The sequence below is a fragment of the Saccopteryx leptura genome, chromosome 11 (genome assembly GCF_036850995.1).
Source record: "Saccopteryx leptura isolate mSacLep1 chromosome 11, mSacLep1_pri_phased_curated, whole genome shotgun sequence".
NCBI lineage: Eukaryota > Metazoa > Chordata > Mammalia > Chiroptera > Emballonuridae > Saccopteryx > Saccopteryx leptura.
Window position 1 is genome coordinate 50,504,410 of NC_089513.1, and position 24,626 is coordinate 50,529,035.

Sequence of the window (24,626 nt, forward strand, 5' to 3'; positions counted from 1 at the left end):
TGTCTGTCCCTGTCTATCCCTCTCTCTGACTCTCTCTCTCTGTCCCTGTTTTAAAAAAAAAAATTAAAAAAAATTTTTTTTCTAGCAGTTAGATATTTTTAAAAAAAGTAAGCACTTCAACTGCTTTTAAGTTTACTTTGTAATTGTTTTATTCACACTTAATAAGGAAGTGATGCAGATGGACACTTGTCAATTAAAGGCAAAATAATGGTTCTCCAAGGGCACTAAGGTTTCAAATAGAGGCAGTGGGTGGCACTCGGGGCAAGGCTGGGTCTACCCAGCATGCACAGGGTGGCCTGCTGTTCTAATGTGATTGGTGTGGGTGCCGTAACAGTTGTTACACATGTTGACTATGAAACCCAGGTGGGAAGATTTAGTCATCCTGTGGTACTAAAGTATTTGGGTCTCTGAATTTAGTACCAGATAGAGCAAAAAAAAACAAAAAAAAAACCATCCATCACATACATTCATGTTGCGATTCAATTTTCCAGGCTTAGTAAATTTGTATTCAATTTATTTATTTATTTTTTTTGTATTTTTCTGAAGCTGGAAACAGGGAGAGACGTCAGACAGACTCCCGCATGCGCCCGACCGGGATCCACCCGGCACGCCCACCAGGGGCTATGCTCTGCCCACCAGGGGGCGATGCTCTGCCCCTCCGGGGCGTCTCTCTGTTGTGACCAGAGCCACTTCAGCACCTGAGGCAGAGGCCAAGGAGCCATCCCCAGCGCTCGGGCCATCTTTGCTCCAATGGTGCCTCAGCTGCGGGAGGGGAAGAGAGAGACAGAGAGGAAGGAGAGGGGGAGGGGTGGAGAAGCAGATGGGTGCTTCTCCTGTGTGCCCTGGCCGGGAATCGAACCCAGGACTTCTGCACGCCAGGCCGACGCTCTACCACTGAGCCAACCAGCTAGGGCTGTATTCAATTTTTAAATGTGTTTGGTGTTACAGCTATATGAGAGTTACAAACATAAATAAATATGTTTGCTCTCTCCCCATTTTCTTCCCAGCTCAGCCAACCACCCCTTATGGCAATCTCCAGAGGAGAGTATTTGCAGTCTGGCTCCAGGATCTTCACTGTGACGCAGAGTTGGGGAAAGGTGGAGTGAGAGAGAGAAAGGTCTAGAGGAGTAAGTGGAAAGAGCCAGGACCTAGGTGCCAGGCAGGCATGTTAAGTTCACTTATACAATAGAACGAAGAACTGAGGACCCAGGGAGGAAGAGAAGCCACAGCGCAGGATTCTGGAAAGGTTTTGCTTGATAACCGAGAAGCTCCTGGGCAGTGGGAGAATGCATGAGAACTAGAGAGTACAGAAAGAAGTTTTTGAAGAATTTTGCTGTATTATATGTATTGGATTCTTTTTAATGGCCTTTAAGAAGCACAAGCAAATATGGGAATTCCTTTTTCCTTGTTTTATTTTAGAGAGAGAGAGAGGAAGGGAGAAAGCATTCATTTGTGGATCTAAGTTTAGCATTCATTGTTTGCTTCCATATGTTCCCCTTGACTGGGGATCGAACTCACAAACTTGGTGTTTTGGGACTATGCTTTAACCAACTGAGCTACCTGGCCAGGGCCTGGAATTTCTTTTAAATGATCATATGGCACTCAAGTTGTGTGTTTCTGTCAATCCTACTCCATGCAGAGGCTAGCTATGGGTGCTCTAGGATTTATTTGGACTACAAGCATAAAAACATATTCGGTTTTATATTAGCACCTATTATTTAGTAGTGTTGTAAAAATATTCTACATAAACATGAGGGATCCAGAGAACTCATTTCCCTTTGAACTAGTCTATATAGCACTTAAATTTAGCTCCAAGTTGTAGGTTCCACTGGAAGGGTCTCAGTGCTGAGACGCGGTTTTGACGGTTTACCTGGAACAGCAATGGTCCACTCTTCACATTTGAAGCATTCGCTTACTTTCGACGGTGCTCCCAGCCCAGCGATGTTCATTGCTGCCACTTGGAACTGATACACTGTATTTTCCTTCAAGTTGCTAATCTGCAACATGGACAACAGCACAGAGAGTGAATGTTTCAGGTTTGTTTTTTCTAACTGCAACATTGTATTTATTTACCTCCAGTATTAGACAAAGCCTAGAATGACCCTCACTGAGTCAGACCTGTTTATAACCTCCTCTCCTTGAAGTGGGGTGAAACGTGTGACCTACTTCTAGCAAAAGAATATGGCAAGGGTGTTGGAATATCAGTCCTGAGGTTATGTTATTACATCATATGGCGGAAGTGGAAGGATATTTCAGATGTAAATAATTAAGGTCCCTAAGCAGTTAATTGAGTTAGTCAAAAGGGAGCTAGATTATTCTTGGTGGGCCTATGATATCATAATTTATATGAAGAAATATATATTTGGTCTTTGTCACTAGCCCCTAGGTAGTTTTATTATTTGGGCTGGTTGCTAGAGAAAACAATCATGTGATTAGAGGGTGGGGATTTTCAGCCTCACCACTGGGATCACTAGGGAGGGAAGAGAGGCTAGAGATTGAGTTGGCCAGTGATCTTTTCTCTCATGCCTATGTGATGAGGTCTCCATAAAAATCCCCCCCAAAAAAGAGGTTTCAGAGAGCTTGTAGGTGGGTGCTGGGAGAAGGGCACTCTGGAGAGGGCATGAAGACTCATTGCCCCTCTCATGCCCGGCCCTAAGCATCTCTTCCATCTGGCTTCTCCTAAGTCATATCCTATTATAGTCAACGGATAATCTGGTAAATAAAATATTTCTCTGCATTCTGTGAGTCACTCTAGCAAATTAATGGAACCCAAGGAGGAGGCTGTGCCAGTCGATCAGGTCAGAAGCTCAAGTGACAACCTGGACTTAGCACTGGCTCTCAGATGGGAACAGGAACAGTCCTGTGGGACAAACCCTTAACCTGTAGGATCTGAGTCTACCTCTGGGTAGCTTGTGTCAGAATGGAGTTAAACAGCAGGAGACCCTGCTGTTGTTAGGTGGGCCTGTGCTGTGAGTGATAGCAGTGTAAGAATAAAGGAGAAATCGGGAGAAATAGTGAGTTTTTCCAAAGGACTGACTTAATCCGATAGGAACTCTTAAAATGGGGTTTGTAACCTTTCTGAAGAGAAACACTGTCTCAATTGGCCTTGAAGAAACAAATGCCATTTGGAGAACTACTTGGCCCCTCACATTTGGAGAAGGGCAGCCTCAGACCCACAGCAGCAAGGACCTCAATTCTCCCAGTGGTTTGAATAAACACAAGGCTCGGACCTCAGGCTCCAGAGGTGAATGCAGCCCAGCTGACGCCTAGACTGCAGCCTTGTGAGACCCTGAGCAGAGGACCCGGACGAGCTGTGTCCAAACTCCTAACTTGTGAAAACTGTGATATAACAAACACGGGTTATTTTTAAGCCACAAAGTTATGGTAATATGCTCTACAGCAATAGAAAACTAGTGCACGTACAGATGAAAATTAAATGAATTCTAGGTTAGGAATCAAAAACTTCCAATTCTTGTAATGTTTCTGCTCTTCACTGAGTGACCTAATATTTTCTAGATCCTTCAATAGAAATTGGATTGTTGTGAGAGTATATGTAATAAAATAATGAATGTGAACACATTTGCAAGATAGAAATGATGAAATATATTAGTGTGAGAAAAAGAATCCATGGATTATAAACAATGTTTTAAACATTAAAAAAGCTTAATAAATGAAGGTACTGATGGAAACAGCTGAGTTAACAAAGGATACCTATTGTATAGTTTAAGCCAAGACAAACATAGATCCATAATCCAGCCTACAGATTTGATCATGAAGTTATAAGTTCATCCACAGGGTGCTTGTCTTGTCAGTTATTTAGGATATAAGTAGAATATAAAGGCTAAGTGTTGTAGTAACAATGATATAAACACCTTTTTTGATTAAACACACACACACACACACACACACATTCCCTTTAAGAAGAAAAATTCTTTTTAATTATGGGAAAACCATGATGTAGAAAACTTGGATCTAAAAGTACTTTATTTAGGTGCCAGGGTTGCTTTGGGGTCCTATTACTGTAACCAACCATTCCAGTTTTCCTGAAAGTTTCCCCAAAACATAGGACATTTTTAAAAAAAACAAACAACATAGGACATTTTGTTTTGAAACTGGGAGAGTCACAGGTAAACTGAAAAGTTGGTACAATGATATATAAAAACAATATATAAAAATGAGTTATATTTCTTTATTTCAGCAACAACAAAATGATGTAAAATATACTATTTAAATTAACACGGAAATCCTGGCCAGGTGGTTCAATGGGTTCATTCCCCGGTCAGAGCACATATGAGAAGCAACTAACGAGTGCAGCACTAAATAGAACAACTAAGTGAATGAGTTGATGCTTTTCTCTCTCTTGCTCTCTCTCTCTCTCTCCCTTTGCCCCCTTATCGCTCTCTCTCAATCAATGGAAAAATTAAAAAAAAAACACTGAAAAGATGTAGTATCTATAAATAAATAACAAATAATGAAGAAGGCTTCTGTAGAGAATTATAAAACTTTACTGAGACTTTAAAGAAGACTTAGAAAATTCAATATTTTAAAGATGTCATTATTACTCAATTTATTTATAGATTCAGGGTAATTCTAATCAGAATTCTAATGTTTCCATTTTTAATTTTGTTTATTGTTGTGTTTTATTTTGTATGTCTTTTTTTTTTTTTTTTGGTAGAACTTGGTAACCGAATTATACATTTTATATCAAAGTGTAAAAGGGCTAAGAATAGCCCTCAATGAGGAAAAATAAGCTGGTAGAATTTGATCTACCAGTTATCAAATATATAATAAAACTACAATGATTAAATAAATGTAATCCCGGGCCAGTGGTAGACAAATAGACCAGTGGAACAGAACAGACAGCAGAATATAGTGGAACAAAATAGAGAAACAGACTTATAAGGAAATGATATAGAGTAGGGATAGCCTAGCAGAATAGTGAGAAAGGACACCTTTTTTTTTCTAGGGATAGAGAGAGAGGCAGAGACAGAGACAGACAATGACAGTCAGGAAGAGAAAGAGATGGGAAGCTTCAACTTATAGTTGTGTCACTTTAGTTGTTCATTAATTGCTTCTCATATGTGCCTTGATGGGGGTTGGGGGAGGGCTTCCGGTGAGGCCAATGACCCCTTGCTCAAGCCAGAGATCTTGGGCTCGAACCTTGGACCATGGGGTCATGTCTATGAGCTCACACCCAAGCCAGCAACCTTGGGGTTTAGAATCTGGGTCCTCAGTGTCCCAGGTTAATGCTCTACCCACTGTGCCACCACCTGGTCAGGCAGGACAGACTTTTCAATAGATGATGCTGAGACAAGTGGGTATTCATTGGAAGGAAAATGAATTTTGACTCTTATTTCACATCATATGAAACATTTATAGGTGAATTAATGACTTAAATAGCAAACTGTAAATCTTTCAGAATATAAGCTAGTACGACATGTCTATGACCCTGAGAAAGAGAAGGCATTTCTTTCTTTCTTCCTTTTCTTCTTCTTCTTCTTTTTTTAAAATACTGATGATATTATTATTATTATTGTCAAGCTGTAAAGACATACAAGATCATCTCACAGGGGAGGAAGATGACACCTTGAGGTTAAGTGATTGGCCCCAAGTCACACAACTAGGACCACACATTTCAGGATATCTGAACTAGAGGGCATTTCTTTTTCTTTTTAGTGAGAGGAGGGTATATAGAGAGACAAACTTCTGCATGGGCCCCAAATGGGATCCACCTGGCAACCCTGTCTGGGGCTTACGCTTGAACTAACCGAGCTATCCTCAGCGCCTGAGGCTGATTGATGCTCAAACCAATCGAGCCACTGGCTGTGAGAGGGGAAGAGAAAAAGAAGGGGGAGAGGGAGGAGGAGAGAAGCAGATGGTTGCTTCTCATGTGTGCCCTGATCAGGGATTGAACCTAGAGAACTGGCATGCTGGGCCAATGCTGTACCCGCTGAGCCAAGTGGCCAGGGCCAGAAGGCATTTCTTTTTTATTAAAAAAAGAAGCACAGAAATCATTCATGATGAAGAAAATGTTGGTGAATCTGACTACAAAAAATTTAACAAATTAGTATAGTTCACCATAAGGAGAGGGAAAGACTAGCCATTAAGTAAGTGAAAATATACACAACATACATAACTAACAAGAATTTATACTCAAAATATAAAAAGAACTTCACAAGTGTATAACAAAACCCACTAGAAAATTGGGCAAAAACCTTGAACAGGCATATTATCAAAGAATATTTCAAAATATACTATATACCAAGAAAATGATGTCCAGACTCATTTAACACCCAGAGAGTCAAACTGAACATGTGAACATATACTAAGTGTTGGAAGGATGTGAAACAATAGTAATTCTCATATTCTAGAAAAACATCAGAGAATTACCTAGTGAAGCTGAAGATAAAGAAGAGTCTCTAGTTCAGCAATTCTACTTTTAGGTAATAATCTAGTGAACCTAGTGCACATATGTGCCGACAGACATGGACAAGCACAGCGCAGAGATATTGGGAGTTCAGTTCCAGACCACCGCAATAAAGCAAGTATCACAATAAAGTAAGTCATTTTGCTGGTGAAGCGTCTTGCCTTCAATGTGTAAAAAAACACAGTATCTGTGAAGTGCAATGAAGTGGAACAATAAACTGAGGTATGCCTGTACAAAAATGTTCATAGCTCCAATATTTGATATAGCTAAAAGTGCAAAAACATCAATTAGTAATTGAATAAAAAGTCTATTGTGAGATGGTCAAATAATGGAATACCCTACAGTAATGAAGTCATAGCTACATGCACCCACATGGAAGATCTTAAAAATACAATTTTGTTTTATGTATTCTCAGTACACGTGGGATAGCTCATAAAATTTAAATGCTAAAAAGTCTGGCTTAGAGTTGTGGAAAGCAACATTCCCCTGCTCTTGACTTCGTGGCATAGGGTTCTGTGAGTGTTACGGAGCAGTGGCGCCTGTGAGACCCTTTAGGGGCTGTGCTCTGAGGTGAGCCAAGAAGTGGAGCCCCACATGTGTAAGGGAAACTTGTGGGTGGGCCCATGTGAAGCCCCCTTTGTGACCATCAGAGCTACTATAACAAAGGACACTTCACAGGTGGCAAGGTGAGCCTGGCCACGAGGCTCATCTCCCTTTATTCTTTGTGATTTGGACATTGAAAGTTAGAAATCTAGAGTCATTTGGATTCTGAGACTCTTGAAGCTAGTGGCATATTTGTTACAGGTTGTTTTGTAAGTAACATCAGTTCTCACAGTGAGTATACTTTTCATAGTAAACATTCTAAGAAATTATGTTTATGTGTATGAATCAGAAAATATACATCCTGCCTGGTCAGCCAAACTACTTCTATTTATTTTCATGTATCGTTTACAAAAGTCATGCCATTGCAGGCAGTGGACACTGGAAAATCGACATGAACCATTTACAAGGTGCTGGACTTGAGCATGAGTGTGCATATGAATATGTCATCATAAATATGACACTCCGCTCCACACTATAGACGGTCACACACTTACCTTATATGCTTCCTCACTGACAGCTTTGATGTTGGCTTCTCTCCATCTCCCGGGTACCCCGTCAATCACCTCACGATAGTTCACATAATAGCCAGTAATTTCAGCCCCTCCACTCTTATCTGGTTGCTTCCATCCAAGAACCATTGAGTCACGACAACTTTCAAGACAAGTGATATCAGAGGGTGGAGATGGTGCCGCTGTTGCAATACAAATACTTGTGAGTAGACAGAAAGGCACCTGTGCTTCTATGTACATTCAATCTGTTTCACTGGTGCCATGTATTAGGGCACGAGATCTTGTGGTATAAAACTAAAACGTGACACTGATCAGTAACTTGGCATCTGATTTGGTGTATGAGAAAAAAATTGGCCTGACCTGAGGTGATGCAATGGATAAAAATCAGCCTGGAACACTGAGGTATCCCTTGCCTGGTCAAAGCATATATGAGAAGCAACAACTATGAACTGATGCTTCTTGCTCTACCCGCCCCCCGCCCTTCTCTCTCTACTCTCTCTTAAAAATCAATAAGTAAAATATTTTAAATAAAATAATAAAAATAAAAATAGAAAAAAATTGACACACAGCAAAAAGAACACTGCAATTATTATTCTAAAGATAAAAAGAACCTGCCCCCTAACCCCAGAGAGGAATAAGTTTAGAAATACTAAAAGAAAAATGATATGATATCCTGTGAAATGATTGTGTTCCCCTTAAAAAGGAATATTTTCTCCAACATAGACCTTTTTGTTTCTTTATTCTATTTTGTTTTTATTTGATCCTTGAGGAAATGGAATATGTAAATTAATTTCTGCCTCAATTCACTTATTGAGAATTTCCAGGTATTTCTCTGAAGCTAAATGCCAGCTTTAAAATTTTTTTAAAAATAGGCACAATCTAGGCCCTGGCCAGTTGGCTCAGTGGCAGAGCATTGGCCTGGCGTGCAGGAGTCCCAGGTTCGATTCCCGGCCAGGGCACACAGGAGAAGCGCCCATCTGCTTCTCCACCCCTCCCCCTCTCCTTTCTCTCTGTCTCTCTCTTCCCCTCCCGCAGCCAAGGCTCCACTGGAGCAAGGTTGGCCTGGGCGCTGAGGATGGCTCTGTGGCCTCTGCCTCAGGTGCTAGAATGGCTCTGATTGCGGCAGAGCGATGCCCCAGATGGGCAGAGCATCACCCCCTGGTGGGCATGCTGGGTGGATCCTGGTCGGGCGCATGCGGGAGTCTGTCTGACTGCCTCCCCGTTTCCAACTTCAGAAAAATCCAACCCCCCCCCCCCCAAAAGGCACAATCTCCCATGGCCTCCAAACAGAAGCTAGAGGTGGGGTAGAAATAGAGAATAGATAAGAGGCATTCTTTAATTTATCATTGTATGCTTATTATTTCATTTTTATTTAATAAAAAAACATTGTCCTCTAGAGTAAATAAGTCACAAGTACCAAATATCTTAATTAGAAAATTCTTACCTTACTGCTAAATAGTCTTAAATAAAGCAGTACTGGGAACATGGATCATATGTCAGAGAATATAGCTATCTGTGACTATAATACCCTGTTAAACATTTTATGGTGACTCAAAGGATAATGTTACTTTTATTTATTTGAATTAAATGTGAAGGGTAAATTGAAAACCTGAGGATGAACAACAAAAGTTAATAACTATGATCTTGATAAAATGTCACTTCTTTATGAAGTATTTCCCCTGTACATGTATTAACTATGAATATTGAAAGAACCTCACATAAGCTATGATGATCATCTCCAGCTCCCTTAGCAAAATGAGTCCAAAGGTATATCTTCCTCAGAAACCTAAAAGGACTTTATAACCCAATTACTTTAAATATGCTATTATCATTAAACACAATTAATTTCGTATATAAGCCAAACCTATATAAGATTACAAAAGTATTGCAAATAAACAGCTGGAAACATAAAATGATGAATAAACAGAGATGGAAGTGAACACAGATGGAGGAATGTGATCTACTCTAGACAATGAGAGGTGAAGATGCTGATGGAGACAGATGGAACAGTTTTACTCTTTGAACTCTCACCTATATCCTTCTTCTTTTTCAGGGCGTCAGACTTACTTTTCCCTTTAAGATCTGCTTTCTGTGGTGATGGGATAAGTTCTTCCTGAACTCTTTCACTTACTTTACTTACTTCTGTTTGACCCAGGTTTTGAGAGCTACTGGGTATTGGAGGTTTGCTAAGTTTGCTACCAAGTAAAGCATTTTTCTTAAAGGTGGGCTGGGAGGTTTCATGCATGCCTCCCCTGGAGTCTGTTAGTCCACCAGGTGCATCATTCAGTTCAGGCCACACATCTGGAGACTCTCCTCCCCCTACAATCACCAGATAACAACAGAAACACTTTAAGCCCAGACACGGTATAAATTGCACTTATTTAATAGAATAAAGAGAAAAACATTAGGACCACAGACAGAATGAAAACAACAGACAGAACAAAAACAATCTTGGTTTAACAGAAATCACTTGGCTTTGCAAGAAATATGGAGAGCATGTGTTATATGTAATTTACACCAAGGAAATATTTCAATTTCTCCATATTCTGGAAAAAGAAAAAATGAGAACAAAAACTACAGACAGAACAGGAATTAGTCTGGATTTGCAGAACCCAAATATATACAAGAAAAAGCAAATCTCAGACATTTCTGGAAAGATCTAAGTCCTATTTATTATTCAACAGAATGGAAGAAAAAAGACCATAAAGTACACAAGAAACATAACATTAAAGATCCTGGATTTTATAACAGAGTTATGCACATTACTGAAATGGTCTGTACCTCCCAATCTCAAAGCAACATGTTCACTATTGTCCATTTTATAAGGAATGTTAAAAAGTAATATGGAACGCTGGAGACAATTGATATTTAATCATCTCTTCAAATGTGTTTAAGTCTCTTTAAATATGAAAGATTTCATTTTGATTTCTCTGAACTTCCTGGGTGGCTCCCTTCCCATGTTATATAAGATTGTGAGGTACATCATGTACATACATATAATTACTTTATTACTGGTTTTATTCTGTTGGTTACTTTGCAAGCACAGATGAAACATGATTAAGCAATCACAGGGGTCTTTGCAGGGATTTTAGAGGCATTTAGAAAAGGCACATTAATGTGCTGTTAGTGACAGCAAGCCAGGCTTTGTTGCAGATGATCTGTGCTACGGGTGATATACCACTTCATGGAACTGAATGGCCCTTCACATCCCCATGACGAGCACGAAGTTAGAAAGGAGTTTCACACAATGGGAAGTATCTGAGGCAACTTGGACTTGTGAAGATGGAAAGGCTACAGATGCACAGAATCTGGATAAGTGATGAAGATCTGCAAAATGACAGCTATGGAAGGTTAGATGTCACCGGGAGTCAGAGAGAATAATCACTTGAGGATGGAATCATCAAGCAATTCTTAGAATCTTTAAACAATTTCTAGAAAGGATGGTATTTTCCTTGATAGCTTAGAAAAATTCATTTTTTTTTCCTGAAAAATTTATACATAAGGAACTTACCAATAGCAGCTTTTACTTCGATGGCTTCTGAATCCTGGGAATATTCACTAAGTCCAGCTGCATTAACTGCTCTGACTCGGAAAATATAACTTTGACCCGTTGCCAATCCATGGCATGTAAATCTGAAAGGAAAGAAAGTTTTTTAAAACTTTCATAGGAGGAAAATGAGAGAAGATGATTGTTAGCGTAACCGAATGATTATGCTCAATGAAAATGAGTCATTTTTTAAAAAGAAGAAAAAGATGTAGAGAGATGCAGGGACACAAGTGCTTTAGACAAGAAGGCAGCAATGGCAATTTTCTAAACTCACTCTGTCAGACAGTGTGGATCCTGGTTTTTCCCCTGAATAAAGACCTTTCCAGGGGTCCTCAAACTTTTTACACGGGGGGCCAGTTCAGTGTCCCTCAGACTGTTGGAGGGCTGCCACATACAGTGCTCCTCTCACTGACCACCAATGAAAGAGCTGCGCCTTCCGGAAGTGCGGTGGGGCTGGATAAATGGCCTCAGGGGGCCGCATGTGGCCCGCGGGCCGGGCTGTAGTTTGGGGACGCCTACCTTAACCTTTCTGAGAATCTTTGTACTCATCAGTAAAATGGGGATAATTATGCCTGAATAATAATTTCTGGGCTTGAGCCCAAGATGCTTTACTTGGTAGCAAACTTACCAAACCTTCAATACCCAGTAGCTCTCACTATTGTCCATAAGGTATTTAAAATACCTATTACTGGGCCTGCATATAGGAAGCATTTAACAAATATTAGGTGGTATTAATAATATTATTAATGGCTATTTCAGGTATATACTTATAGCCATAGGCATAGGCTGCTCCTCGTCACAGAAGCTTAGTCACTGCCTTCCTGCATGCCAAGGAAAATACAATTACTTGAGAAATTACGTTTGAATTTGAAATGTGAAAAGTTGACTCCAGAATTACCATTCACATATAGATACAATCACAAGGGGTGAGATCATGGGCAGTTTCATACAAAACAGCCTCACTCTTTAACAGCCACTATGATTACAAAAAGCTGTTTCATGGATTACTGCAACATTTTAATCCATTCTAAGGGCTGTAACCACAGGGAGTAATAAATCTATTGTACTAATGACTCTATTACTATTAGCATGTTGAAATATTTAATAAAGACAGCCGTAATTTAGACCAATCCTAAATTTAGGCCAACCCTTAGCTCAGCTTGGTTCAGTAAATATTTATTGAGCACTTGAGTGTTTCAGACACTAAAGCTAGGTATTGTGGATACAATGATGAATAAAATATGGTGCCTGTCCTTGAGAAGCTCCCATCTGTTTGTGAAAAGGCTTACTTTGCTTACCCTCCATGAATTTTTCTAAGTGGTCCCAGGAAACTTCTGGGAACTCAGAATAAAAGTGAAGTAAGCAAACAAGATAAATGAATCTCTTGTAAAACACAATGCTTTCCCATTAGTTGGACTGTCTATATTCTTTCGTGTTTTATAAAAGAACCAGCTCATCCTATGTGGGTCCTTGGACTTAGAAGTGGTCAAAGAAGGAGCTGCTTAACAAGCCTGTTTGACAATTGTGAGTGTGGAATCTCTTCTCAGATTGGTCCTAAATCTATGTAGGCCCAGATTCTGGGTGCATGCCAGAATTCATCATCAACTGGCAAGGCTGGCTGATAAAATATTTGGAAGCGAGAAGAAACAACCTTTCTCACGTTGGAAACAAAGAGGTGGCAGAATATTCTGAATGTCCTTGATTTGGTGTTATTCACATCTCCTTAGCACTGAGTGTAACCACATTGATATTCAGAATTTGTAAAACATCGATACTTTTTTTTTTGTTCATTTAAAATGCCTGGGTAATTTACATTAGCTAGAGCCTATTTGATCCTTGGAATCTAGTGTCACATTGGGTATTAAAGACCAGATCAGAGGAGTAAAAAAGACAAATACCATAAAGGAAAACAACCAGAAAAGAGCTATATAGTGAACTGGCATTAAGTATTTCTAAGTGTTTAATATAACTAATATAACGAGTAAGCCTTTTTTCAATAAATTCAGGAAGATGTCTTGTTCACTACTCTACCCCAGAGCCTACTTACTGTATTGCAGTAGACATGTCCAATTTTAAATTCATGTGGACATTTAAAGTACAATTTTTTAAATGTATTATTATTTTTTTGGTATTTTTCTGAAGTTAGAAGCAGGGAGGCAGTCAGACAGACTCCCGCATGCACCTGACAGGGATCCACCCAGCATGCCCACCAGGGGGCGATGCTTTGCCCATCTGGGCCATTGCTCCATTGTGGCTGGAGCCATTTTAGCACCTGAGGTGGAGGCCACAGAGCCATCCTCAGCGCTCGGTCCAACTTTGCTCCCATGGAGCCTTGGCTGCGAGAGTGGAAGAGAGAGACAGAGAGGAAGGAGAGGGGAAGAGTGGAGAAGCAGATGGGCACTTCTCCTGTGTGCCCTGACCGGGAATTGAACCCGGGACTTACACATGTCGGGCTGACGTTCTACTGCCGAGTCAACCGGCCAGGGCCTAAAGTACAATTTTTAAAAGAATAATAACATCTCCCTCCATTGGATGCTTGCATTGCTGTGTAGGTTCATGGCTGTGTTTCCTTTTCGCAGCCTCTGTGGCTCTAGAGTCAGACACCCCCCCACACACACACACACAGACACAAAGTGTGGTTACCGTGAGCCCTTCACCGGGTTGTTGTTGCAGGGCTCCCACTTGCCAGAGCCAACAACACTAGACTCTATGTAGTAACCAACCAGCTCTTTAGCATCTTTGGATTCCTCCCACGTAACGACCACCGACGAGTCTGTGTTTCTGCTTGGGATGATGTTGCCTGGGGCCTTGGGGATATCTGTGAAGAGAAATGATGTTCAGCTCAGGCTGGTTTTAGAAAATTCATTCTTAACACGTGTGCACAAACACATACACATACATTTTATATGAGTAATCTTATCAAACACATGGTTGCTTTATAATATATTTGTTAAAACTAATAAATATATTAGGTAGGGAGAATAATAACTAAATACCCAGGAACACACCAACCTACCCCAGAAAAAAATACACTAGCAATACTGTTAAAACTCTTGAAAAAGTTAATTTTTATAACTTGCTAATTCATAATAAAATTTTAAAAATGTTTCAGTCAAGTCAAGTCATCAACTAAATTTATAATATAGGCCCTGGACAGTTGGCTCAGCGGTAGAGCGTCGGCCTGGCGTGCGGGGGACCCGGGTTCCATTCCCGGCCAGGGCACATAGGAGAAGCGCCCATTTGCTTCTCCACCCCCCCCCCTTTTCCTCTCTGTCTCTCTCTTCCCCTCCCGCAGCCAAGGCTCCATTGGAGCAAAGATGGCTTGGGCGCTGGGGATGGCTCCTTGGCCTCTGCCCCAGGCGCTAGAGTGGCTCTGGTGGCGGCAGAGCATCGCCCCCTGGTGGGCAGAGCGTCGCCCCCTGGTGGGCAGAGCGTCGCCCCCTGGTGGGCAGAGCGTCGCCCCTGGTGGGCGTGCTGGGTGGATCCCGGTCAGGCGCATGCGGGAGTCTGTCTGACTGTCTCTCCCCGTTTCCAGCTTTGGAGAAAAAAAAAATTTTATAATATAAAAAAAGGTGTCACCACTTACTTCTGAATATATATGTTCTGATAAGACTCCTGCTTTGGAATTTTCTCTTGAATCGAAGTAGAAAAAGTTTATAGCTTTTCAACCAAATTCTCTACTTACCAAGTTTGTCCTGGACCACAGTCATTTCCGTGGCCTCCGAGGGCTCACCGACTCCGGCTGAATTAGAGCAGCGGACACGGAAACGGTAGGACTTCCCCTCACTCAAGTCGAACAGAGCGAAACGGGGAGACTTCACGGGGAGCTCCGTGTTCACCCTCTGCCAGTTTTCTGTTTCTGTGTCACACTGCCACGGAACAGTGAAACCCATCAAGAACAGGGCAAGAATCCATGAGATCAATAGGATTATTGATCTATTTACAAAGGTTCTTAATTTATTTAGAGATTAATTTGGGACCAGATACTTTTCTAATTCTTAGGGTTGGTAATTAAACTTAATATGATATGTTAGATACTTAAATTTTTAGTATCTAACTTTAATTGACTGTTATTTAATGACTCGTAACATCATTCAGGCCTATGCTCAAATATTACCTCTCCGGAAAGGCCTTGATCACAAGGCCTCTCTTATCACTTAAAAGAGTTCTTTGCTCCTTCCCCATCACTCTCTATTCCTTACCCTGGCTTATTTTTCTTCAAAACACTTATTATACAGTATTTGAAATTAAATTATTTGTCATCTCCTTCATTGCAAAGTAAATTCCAATTAAGTAAATTCAGGAAAATGTTTTGTTTACTATTATACCCCGAAACCTAGAATTGTATATGGCACCTAGTGGATAATCAACAATTTTTTCCCCTAAATGAATAAATTTTTCTGAATTCTAAATGAATAAATGAAGTTAGTAGAAAGGTAAAGATATTTTTTTTTTTGCCCATACTTTAGAATAAATAATGGAAATAATTAATTTTAAAAGATTCTGTTCTTGGAATTAAAATGATCTAGAGTGACTTTGATATCCTTGAATGAAAGATATGGTATATATTTGAGCTTTGCTAGAGAATATAGTGAGAAAATTATCACCGGTCTTCAGTAATCCTCCTTTTCCCTTCCCCTTCTAACTTTCAACTCTGCCCAAGATTGTATATAGAAGCAATTTTGTTACAGAACTTTTTAGTAGACTTTTCCAGAAATTCAAATCTTGTGATACACTGCCAAGCTGTCAGGGCTGATGTGTTTTGGGGACAATAAATTTACTGGTACATAACTCAGCATAATCTTCATTGACTTGAAATGAGAGACAATATGATGTGGTGAAAAGAACCCAGAGGCACTGATTTTGCTCCTAGCTTTAACAATGAGCCACGTGACCTTGAGGAAGTCATAGGAGGGCTCCTGGTCTCAGTTTTATCATCTGTAAAATAAGCAAATCTGACAAGGTAAACTCTAATTTGCTTTTTCTTCTTTCCTTCCTTCCTTCCTTCCTTCCTTCCTTCCTTCCTTCCTTCCTTCCTTCCTTCCTTCCTTCCTTCCTTCCTTCCTTCCTTCCTTCCTTCCTTCCTTCCTTCCTTCCTTCCTTCTTTTGTTCTTTCCTTCTTTCTTTCTAAGTGAGAAGAGAGGAGATAGAGATAGACTCCCACATGTGCCCCAAGGAGGGATCCACCCGGCAGCCCTCATCTTGGGCTGATGCTGAATCAACTGAGATATCCTCAGCACCTGAGGCTGATGCCCTCAGACCAAATGAGCTATCCTCAGTGCCTGGGCTGATGCTCTACTGAGCCACTGGCTGAGGGAGAGGAAGGCAGAGAGAAGGGGGAGAGGGAGGGGAAGAGAAGCAGATGGTTGCTTCTCATGTGTGCCCTGACCGGGAATGGAACCTGGGATGTCCATACAGGGGTTGGTGCTCTATCCACTGAGCAAACCAGCCAGGGCTGTGCCTTTCTTGATAATGTCATTTGTGTGGGGAAGGGAGGAGAAGATAAATCTCTGCTAAACACTCAATCTATTGCCCACTGAGGATAACATTCTCCCAGACTTTTCACCCTTTAGTTTATAGCTTTCATTCATTATGACATATTCTTCCCTGGGGAACACATAAGCAATTATCAGTCACTTATACTTTCAAAATAAAAGTAATAGCTGCCTTTCGCTATGCTAAGAACTTTATTTGACACTGTAATTCTTCAATCCTCTAAACCAGTGGTAGTCAACCTGGTCCCTACCACCCACTAGTGGACGTTCCAGCTTTCACGTTGGGCAGTAGTGGAGCAACCAAAGTATAAATAAAAAGATAGATTTAACTATAGTAAGTTGTTTTATAAAGATTTATTCTGCCAAACTTAGCGAAAATCCTACATGAAGTACTTGGTAAGTAATTATTATTATATGCTTTAACTTGCTGTAACTCTGCTTTATAAATTTTATAAAGTAAAGTTACTTCCCTACTTTATAAATCACCATTACTGTGGAACCGGTGGGCGGTTAGAAAATTTTACTACTAACAGAGATACAAAAGTGGGCGGTAGGTATAAAAAGGTTGACTGCCCCTGATCTAGTGTGTACAGATAAGATAGGCAGACTCTGCCTTTCGAGCAGGGCCCAGTTAGTGTGTGTGTGAAGTTATATATAGATCAGAAGTGGCTTGAGGTCATAACTCTGTAGGTGAACATGAACAAGAAGCTTCCCTAGGAACACCTTAAAAAGTGGCTTGATGTGACATTTCAGTAGATTAACATAAAAAGGGTTCCCTGTGAGGAACTCCCCCCAAAAAAGGTGGTTTGAGGTGATAATCCTGTAGATTGACACCTGTTAGAAGGCATAGGCCAGAAAAGGTACTAAAGCCAAGGGGCCTCCCTGCTGAAGTAGTCGCCCAGACTCCAACGTTGAATGTGGACTGTCTCCCCTCCATGCAGCTCTGACCAAGAACAGCCAAGAGGAGCATGCCTGTGGGGCCCCGTTAAGTTGTACACAGGCTCGCCAAAAGGATTTGTGAGTAATAAACCGCCTGTGTGATTCTTGCAACTAACTGTGTGTCGGTCTCATGTCTTTCCTCCGGTGGCCGTTGGTGTCGGCACTGATAAGTAGAATCCTCACAGCCAACTCAAGGGTAGTCTCGAAGAGGCTGCCAGCCCTGCTGTTAAGCAGGAGAGTCCCACTGCATGGGGAAGTAAAATCGGGGATGCTTGATCGACAACACAGAGCTCAGGCTCTACTGGGACACTTACTTAACATTGGTGATAGGCTCTTGGAAAATGCAACTTGAAGTGGAAGGATATATAATGAAATCATTTTTATCCAATTGATTTAACAGTAGTTACGTTTCTATGGCATACTTCTGGCCACAAAAACATTACCAAATTTCTAAAGACAGACCCAAAACACATCTAATATTAAACAGTGAAATAAAAACGAGCTATACATTCACTTAAGAATGATGATTTTCCATCCTGCTGATTCCAGTTCAGGACTGTGGGGGACCAGAGCCTGTCCTGGTGGCTCAAGACACAAGGCAGGAACCTAGCCTGGATGGGACACCATTCTGTCCCAGGGCCACTCACACACACTCACATTCCCTCAAGACTGGGACACTTCACACACACCAATTCCTCTCACACGGGAGGGAACTGGAGGACCCAGAGAAAACCTACACAGACGTGAGGAGGAGAACGTGCGAACTCCACAGACATGGTGGGTGGCCCGAGGCCAGAAATCAATCGCCCCCTGCCGCATTAATGTTACAATGAAATGACACTGAGCAAAACTTATTTGAGGACCTGCTGTACTAAAAAATGTCCCTTTCTGTTCCATACGAATATCTGTGCTAATAGAAGAATACTTAAAATTTTAATCACAGACTCGCATGTGTTTAGATTTAGGGAAGTTACAGAGTTTCATGGAGAAATTAGTTTATGTGACCAGAGGAAATGTTTCAACAGAAGTCAAAGTTGACTCATCTGAAGAATATGCCTCAGTACTAGCTTGTTACTATGTCATTAATACTGGAAAGTTAGTAATTACTGTCACAGTGCTTATTTAGAACTCTCTTCCTGTAGAGCACTTCAAAAAGATTCAGTGAGTGTGTGTATTAAACACAAGAGAAAGTGAATATTTATCATTTTATTCTTGCACTCCGTTAAAAAAAATAAAAAAATTTTAATTGAGAATAATACTCAAGTTATATTTTATTTGAAGTTAATACCTAGAAAATTAAAAAGTAATAAAATATAAAATCTTAATATTGTTTTGGTAAAATAAGACTGTCTTGGAAGATACACATATTGCATATTGAAGAGATGATTCATTTATTATTACCAACATTTTAGAGATAAGAAAGAAGTGAGGCATTCTCCTCAAAGACGAGCTAAGTGTGCTTATTAAAGATTAGTAATTAATAAAGGGAAAACACAGACCCTAGCATTTTAAGCTCCAGTATAATTTCTCAAGAGCCACTGATTTAAAATAATTAAAAGGCCAGGAAGTTGCATATCACTTTTATGTTTTAATCTAATTTTTATATACTTAAATACCTATATTATCTTATAATAATTGTCAATAAGGGTGACCTAATTGGATTTCTGAAATTGAATGATCAGAATAGCATTAAAGATAAAAGAGAGAGGCTTTTAAGAAAATTAATTGAGTTCCACAATATTTTTGCAAAAAAAGAGAGATCTTTTCTATGATTGAGCTCATAATATTTTTGCAAAAAAAAAAAAGACCTTTTCTGTTTTGCTATGAAAGTAAATTATAAAGTAAATAATATCCCTTCAGGTTATCACACAATTTTATAATGTTTTCTCTCAAAAACAAATACTGTATGATCTTACTTAAATGTAGAATTAAAAACAAACAGATGAACAAAAACCCACACTCTCCCCCACCCAACAACACAGAACTCAATGATACAGAGAACAGATAGATTGGTGGTTGACAGAGGCTAGTAGGTAGGGGTGGGTGGAGGGTTAAGCAAAATAGGCGAAGGGGGTAAAAAGACACAACTTTTCAGCTATAAAATAAGTCAGGTAATGTACAGCATAGTGACTATAGTTAAAAACTACTGTATTGTAAAAAATAAATAAAATATACAAAAAAAAGTGCAAAACGCTTGTTTCATTGATTGCTCTAAAAAATGGGACCTGGCTGGTTGGCTTAATGGTAGAGCATCAGCCCAGCATGTGGATGTCACGGATCCGATTCCAGGTCAGGGCACACAGGAGAAACTTATTTGAGGACCTGCTGTACTAAAAAATGTTCCTTTCTGTTTCATACTATTGCTTCTCCACTCCTGCCTCTCTGGCTTCTCTCTCTCTTCCTCTCTCTCTTCCCCTCCTGCAGCCATGGCTTGATTGGAGCGATTTGGCCCTGGGCACAGAGATGGCTCCATGGCCTCCTTCTGAGGGGCTAAGAAGAGCTAGGTTGCTGAGTAACGGAGCAACGCCCCCCACCCCATGGGCAGAGCATTGCCTCCTAGTAGGCTTGCCAGGTGGATCCCGGTTGGGGCGCATGTGGAAGTCTGTCTCTGTCTCCCCTCTTCTTATTTAATTAAAGAAAAAATGGTGCAGAGCTACCAAAAATATATAAATATTCTTATATATAATAAGATAAAATAAACTTATTTTTGTTTCATTTTTTTCAATTATATTCCAATCAAAACTTTTCTAACAAATAGATTTTGCATCTTATTTTTAATTAATAAATTCTATTTATTTACTTATTTATTTCTACTGAGTAAATTTGACTTTTAACATTGTGTAAGTTTAAGACGTACAGCATATTACTTTAATACATTTGTATATCATAATATGGTTGCCAGTGTAGCAATATTTATCACATTACATAGCTATAGTACAATATCATTGTTTATGTTCACTCTACTGTACATTAGACCTCTTTGGCTTACTTATTACTTGTTACAAGTTTGTACCCTTAAACACTATCACTCTTATCCTCCCTTCCCATCACTTAGTAACCACCATATTACTCTCCATTTTTAACAGCTTGCTTTTTCTAGAGTCCACACACAGGTGATATCATACAATACTTGTCTTTCTCTGTCCGAGCTATCTCCTATAATGTGCTCAAGGTCCATCCACATTGTTGCAAATGGGAGAATAATCTCTTTTCTCATGGCTGGATAATAGTCTACTGTGTACTTCTACCCCACCTTTTCTGAGTTGTTTCCATATCTTGGCTATTGTGAATAATGCTGCGATAAACAGTGCAGATATCTCACTAAAATCCTGTTTTGCTTTGTTTTGTTTTCATCATCTCCTTCCTCCCCCCACGCCATGCCATGTATTTTTTGAAGACATTAAGTCACTACCAGTGTTACTCGTGAACTCAGTACCCTTATCTCTGGGATTTAACTTTCAATGTAGCCACTGTCTGATTTATTTGCCTGGGGACTGCCTCTAAATCCTGTTTTCATTTCCTTTGGGTATAGACAAGTGGAATTGCTAGATACACAGTAGATATATCTGTAACTTTTTGAGGAGACTTCATATTGTTTTCTATAGTGGTTGGACCAATTTACATTCCCACCAACAGTGTATAAGGGTTAAACCTCATTAAAGGCAAATTCTCTTCAAACTACTTTTTTCTAGTAGCAATTGTCCGTCAGTCAACCACTTCTTCCACTCCTAGGCCCTGCGCCTTGCCTGGCAGGTTCCCCTGTGCACTTGCAGCTGGGGCAGTTCCCCAAATAATACCCTGTCCAGGTATTGGCTTTTCTGCACTTTCTCGGCATAATTACTTATGAGAACTCCCCTCATGTATGGGTATATGATAGATTCACACACAATTCTCATGATTCCACTCATTGTAGGCCTTCACGGTATGCTGCCCACTCTAACATAATATATTGTAATTACAATACACTTATAAGGTAGTTGAAAGAAAGAACTAGCCAACATCTTATGTTGCTTATGATCCCTGACCCCGACCTTCAACCTGCACATAGAGTAGTGCTAGCCAAGCACGCGGCAGCATGTGAGGACTCTGTCTTCAACTCTCTCAGCCGTTCAAAAGTATTTTAACTGCTTCTTCTCTCACCCAGCTACCCTCACTGATGTTCATGCCCTACTGTGGAAGGACAAGTGGTGGAGAGATGAAAAGCCATTACTACAGCAAAGGAGAGAGAGAAAGTCTAAAAAACAAACAAACATTGGCCCTGGCCAGTTGGCTCAGTGGTAGAGCGTCGGCCTGGCGTGCGTAAGTCCCGGGTTCGATTCCCGGCCAGGGCACACAGGAGAAGCACCCATCTGCTTCTCCACCCCTCCCCCTCTCCTTCCTCTCTGTCTCTCTCTTCCCCTCCCGCAGCGAGGCTCCATTGGAGCAAAAGATGGCCCAGGCGCTGGGGATGGCTCCTTGGCCTCTGCCCCAGGCACTAGAGTGGCTCTGGTCGTGACAGAGTGACGCCCCGGAGGGGCAGAGCATCGCCCCCTGGTGGGCATGCCGGGTGGATCCCGGTCGGGCGCATGCGGGAGTCTGTCTGACTGCCTCCCCGTTTCCAGCTTCAGAAAAAGACAAACAAACAAACAAACAAAAAAAAAAACACAAAAAAAACCATTGTCATACAGGATATCTACAGTTTCAGGAACATCTCTCTTCAAAGAATGATTTGGGGTCTGTGGAACTCTCAGAAGTTTATAGATGAGCCTAAAGAGTCCATAAATCACCTGAACTTTCCAGCAAAGTTTTGTGTGACATACATTTTTCTGTGGAGATAGTTCAAAACTCATAAGGTTTTAAAGAGTTCAGGACACAATGAAAACGTAATCTCTGCTTTTAAAAAGAAATGTTCACAAAGTAGCATGAGGTAATAATGTTGATTCCAGAGTCCTACCTTTTCCACAAAGTACACAATGCCCTCATGGCCACGCTGACTAGGGGGCTTCCAGCTTAGCACCACGTAACTCTGGGTGGCCTCAGTGACAGAGAGCTCTGTGGGAGGTCCAGGAACAACGCCCTCTGAAAAACAATAAGGAAAAGTGAGGAGCACACACTCTGGAAATGCAGGCTACTCAGAGAGTCTCTCAAATTCTTTCTAATACAGTCATTCATTCATTCAAAGCCACAATTTTACTTTCTTTGCTTGACAATTTTAATTTCTTTATTAGTCCTGAAAAACAGTTGCAATGATATGTTACCTCTTATATCTTTACAAAAAGGAGTGAAATCATAGGTTTCAAATGCAATTGATTGATTGATTTAAATTTTTAAAATTACAGTTGACATACAATATTATCTTAGTTTCAGGTGCGCAGCATAATGGATGGACCTTTATATAACTTACAAGGTGATGCCCCAATAAGTCCAGTCCCCACCTGACACAATACAAAGTTATTAAAATACAGGGCGGGGCAAAGGTAGGTTTGCAGGTGTGAGTACAAAAAACACAGAGATTATCCTCGTATTATTATTTTCCACTGAGCAACTGTAGAACTACTTTTGCCCCACCCTGTATTATGGAATACGTCCATCTTCACGACTCTTTTGTAACTGCCACTTTGTACCTTACCCTTCCCACCCAGCGCCCCAACCCTCCTCCTGTCTGGCAACCATAGTTTCTTCTTTGTATCTCTAAGTTTGTTTCTGTTTTGTTTGCTTATTAATTTTTTAGATTCTACATAGAAGTGAAATATATAAGTCTTTCTCTGTCTAACTTATTTTCACTTAGCATAATTCCCTCTAGGTCTATCCATGTTGTTGCACATGGTAAGATTTTACTCTTTTCTATGGCTGAGTAATAGTATATACATGTACCACTTCTTCTTTATCCGATCATCTGTAGATGGCTGTGAAGGTTGTTTCCATTTCTTGGCTATTGTAAATAATGCTGTAATGAACATAGGGGTGCATATATCTTTTCTTCTTCTTTTTAAAAAGTTTTTTAATTTTGAGAGAGAAGAAGGGGGAAGGGGAGGGAGGAAATGGGAGGGCATCAACTCATTATTCCAATTAATTGTGTCATTGATTGCTTCTCATATGTGCCCTGACCAGCTCTTGAACTGGAGACCTTGAGGGTCAAGCTGGCACCCTCAGTATTGACCAGGAACCCTTGGGGTCAAGCCCTGACCAGGGCTCTAACCAGTGACTTCAGGAATGAGCCAGTTCCCTCAAGATGCAACCAATGACCTTGGGCTCAAGCCTATGGCCCTGGATTGAGCTGACAATCCTGGTATTGAACCAGTGACCTTGGGGCTCCAGGATGACGCTCTGTTCATTGCATCACTGACCAGGGAGCACATATCTACTCAAGTTAGTGTTTTAGATTCCTTTAAATAAATATCCAGAAATAGAATTGCTGGATCATATGGTAGTTCTATTTTTAATTTTTGGAGGAACCCTCCGTATTGTTTCCCATAGTGGCTGCACCAGTTTATAATCCCACCAATAGTGCACCAGGGTTCCTTTTTCTGTACATTCTCGCCAACATTTGTTTATTGATTTATTGATGATGCTCCCTGACAGGTGTGAAGGGATATCTCACAAAGGTTTTAATTTGCATTTCCCTGATGATTAATGATCTTGAGCATCTTTTCACATGTCTATTGTCCATCTCTATGTCCTCTTTGGAGAAATGTCTATTAAAGTCCTCTGTCTATTTTTAAATCAGATTGCTTGTTTTTTCAGTGTTAAGTTGTATGAATTATTTATAAATTTTGATATTAATCCTTTAGCAGATGTATTATTGGTGAATATCTTCTATTTAATAGGTTGTCTTCTTTGTTTTATTGATGGTTTTTTTTTTTTGCTGTGCAAAACTTTTTAGTTTGATGTAGTGCCATTTATTATTTTTTCTTTTGTTTCCTTTGCTTGAGATGATATATCAGAAAAAAATATTACTATTGTTTCCAAATCATGCCAGGGGTCATGTTGCCCATCGTCCTTTTAGCCAATTTACAAGAGATAGGGACTGAGTAGATATAAGAGTGTCTTTAATTTGGATTGCCAGCAACTGGAGAAGGCAGAGGACTCAGGTCTGAAAAATTGCTTTAACAGTTTCAGCTGACTGG

General features: G+C 40.4%; 1 protein-coding gene across 2 annotated transcripts in view; it reads right to left on the bottom strand.

Annotated features, from left to right (window-relative positions):
• Positions 1-24,626, bottom strand: part of MYOM1 (myomesin 1) — a 156,677-nt gene that overhangs the window by 56,769 nt on the left and 75,282 nt on the right. Inside the window, exons 14-20 of one of the 2 annotated variants that reach the window (XM_066352429.1) lie at positions 22,454-22,578; positions 14,772-14,955; positions 13,730-13,904; positions 11,051-11,172; positions 9,571-9,858; positions 7,525-7,721; positions 1,871-1,997 (exon numbers count right to left, since the gene is read on the bottom strand). In XM_066352429.1, the coding sequence (XP_066208526.1) occupies positions 1,871-1,997; positions 7,525-7,721; positions 9,571-9,858; positions 11,051-11,172; positions 13,730-13,904; positions 14,772-14,955; positions 22,454-22,578 (1,218 nt within the window). The remainder of the gene's footprint in view (positions 1-1,870; positions 1,998-7,524; positions 7,722-9,570; positions 9,859-11,050; positions 11,173-13,729; positions 13,905-14,771; positions 14,956-22,453; positions 22,579-24,626) is intronic. The other variant, XM_066352431.1, reaches the window with a different exon arrangement.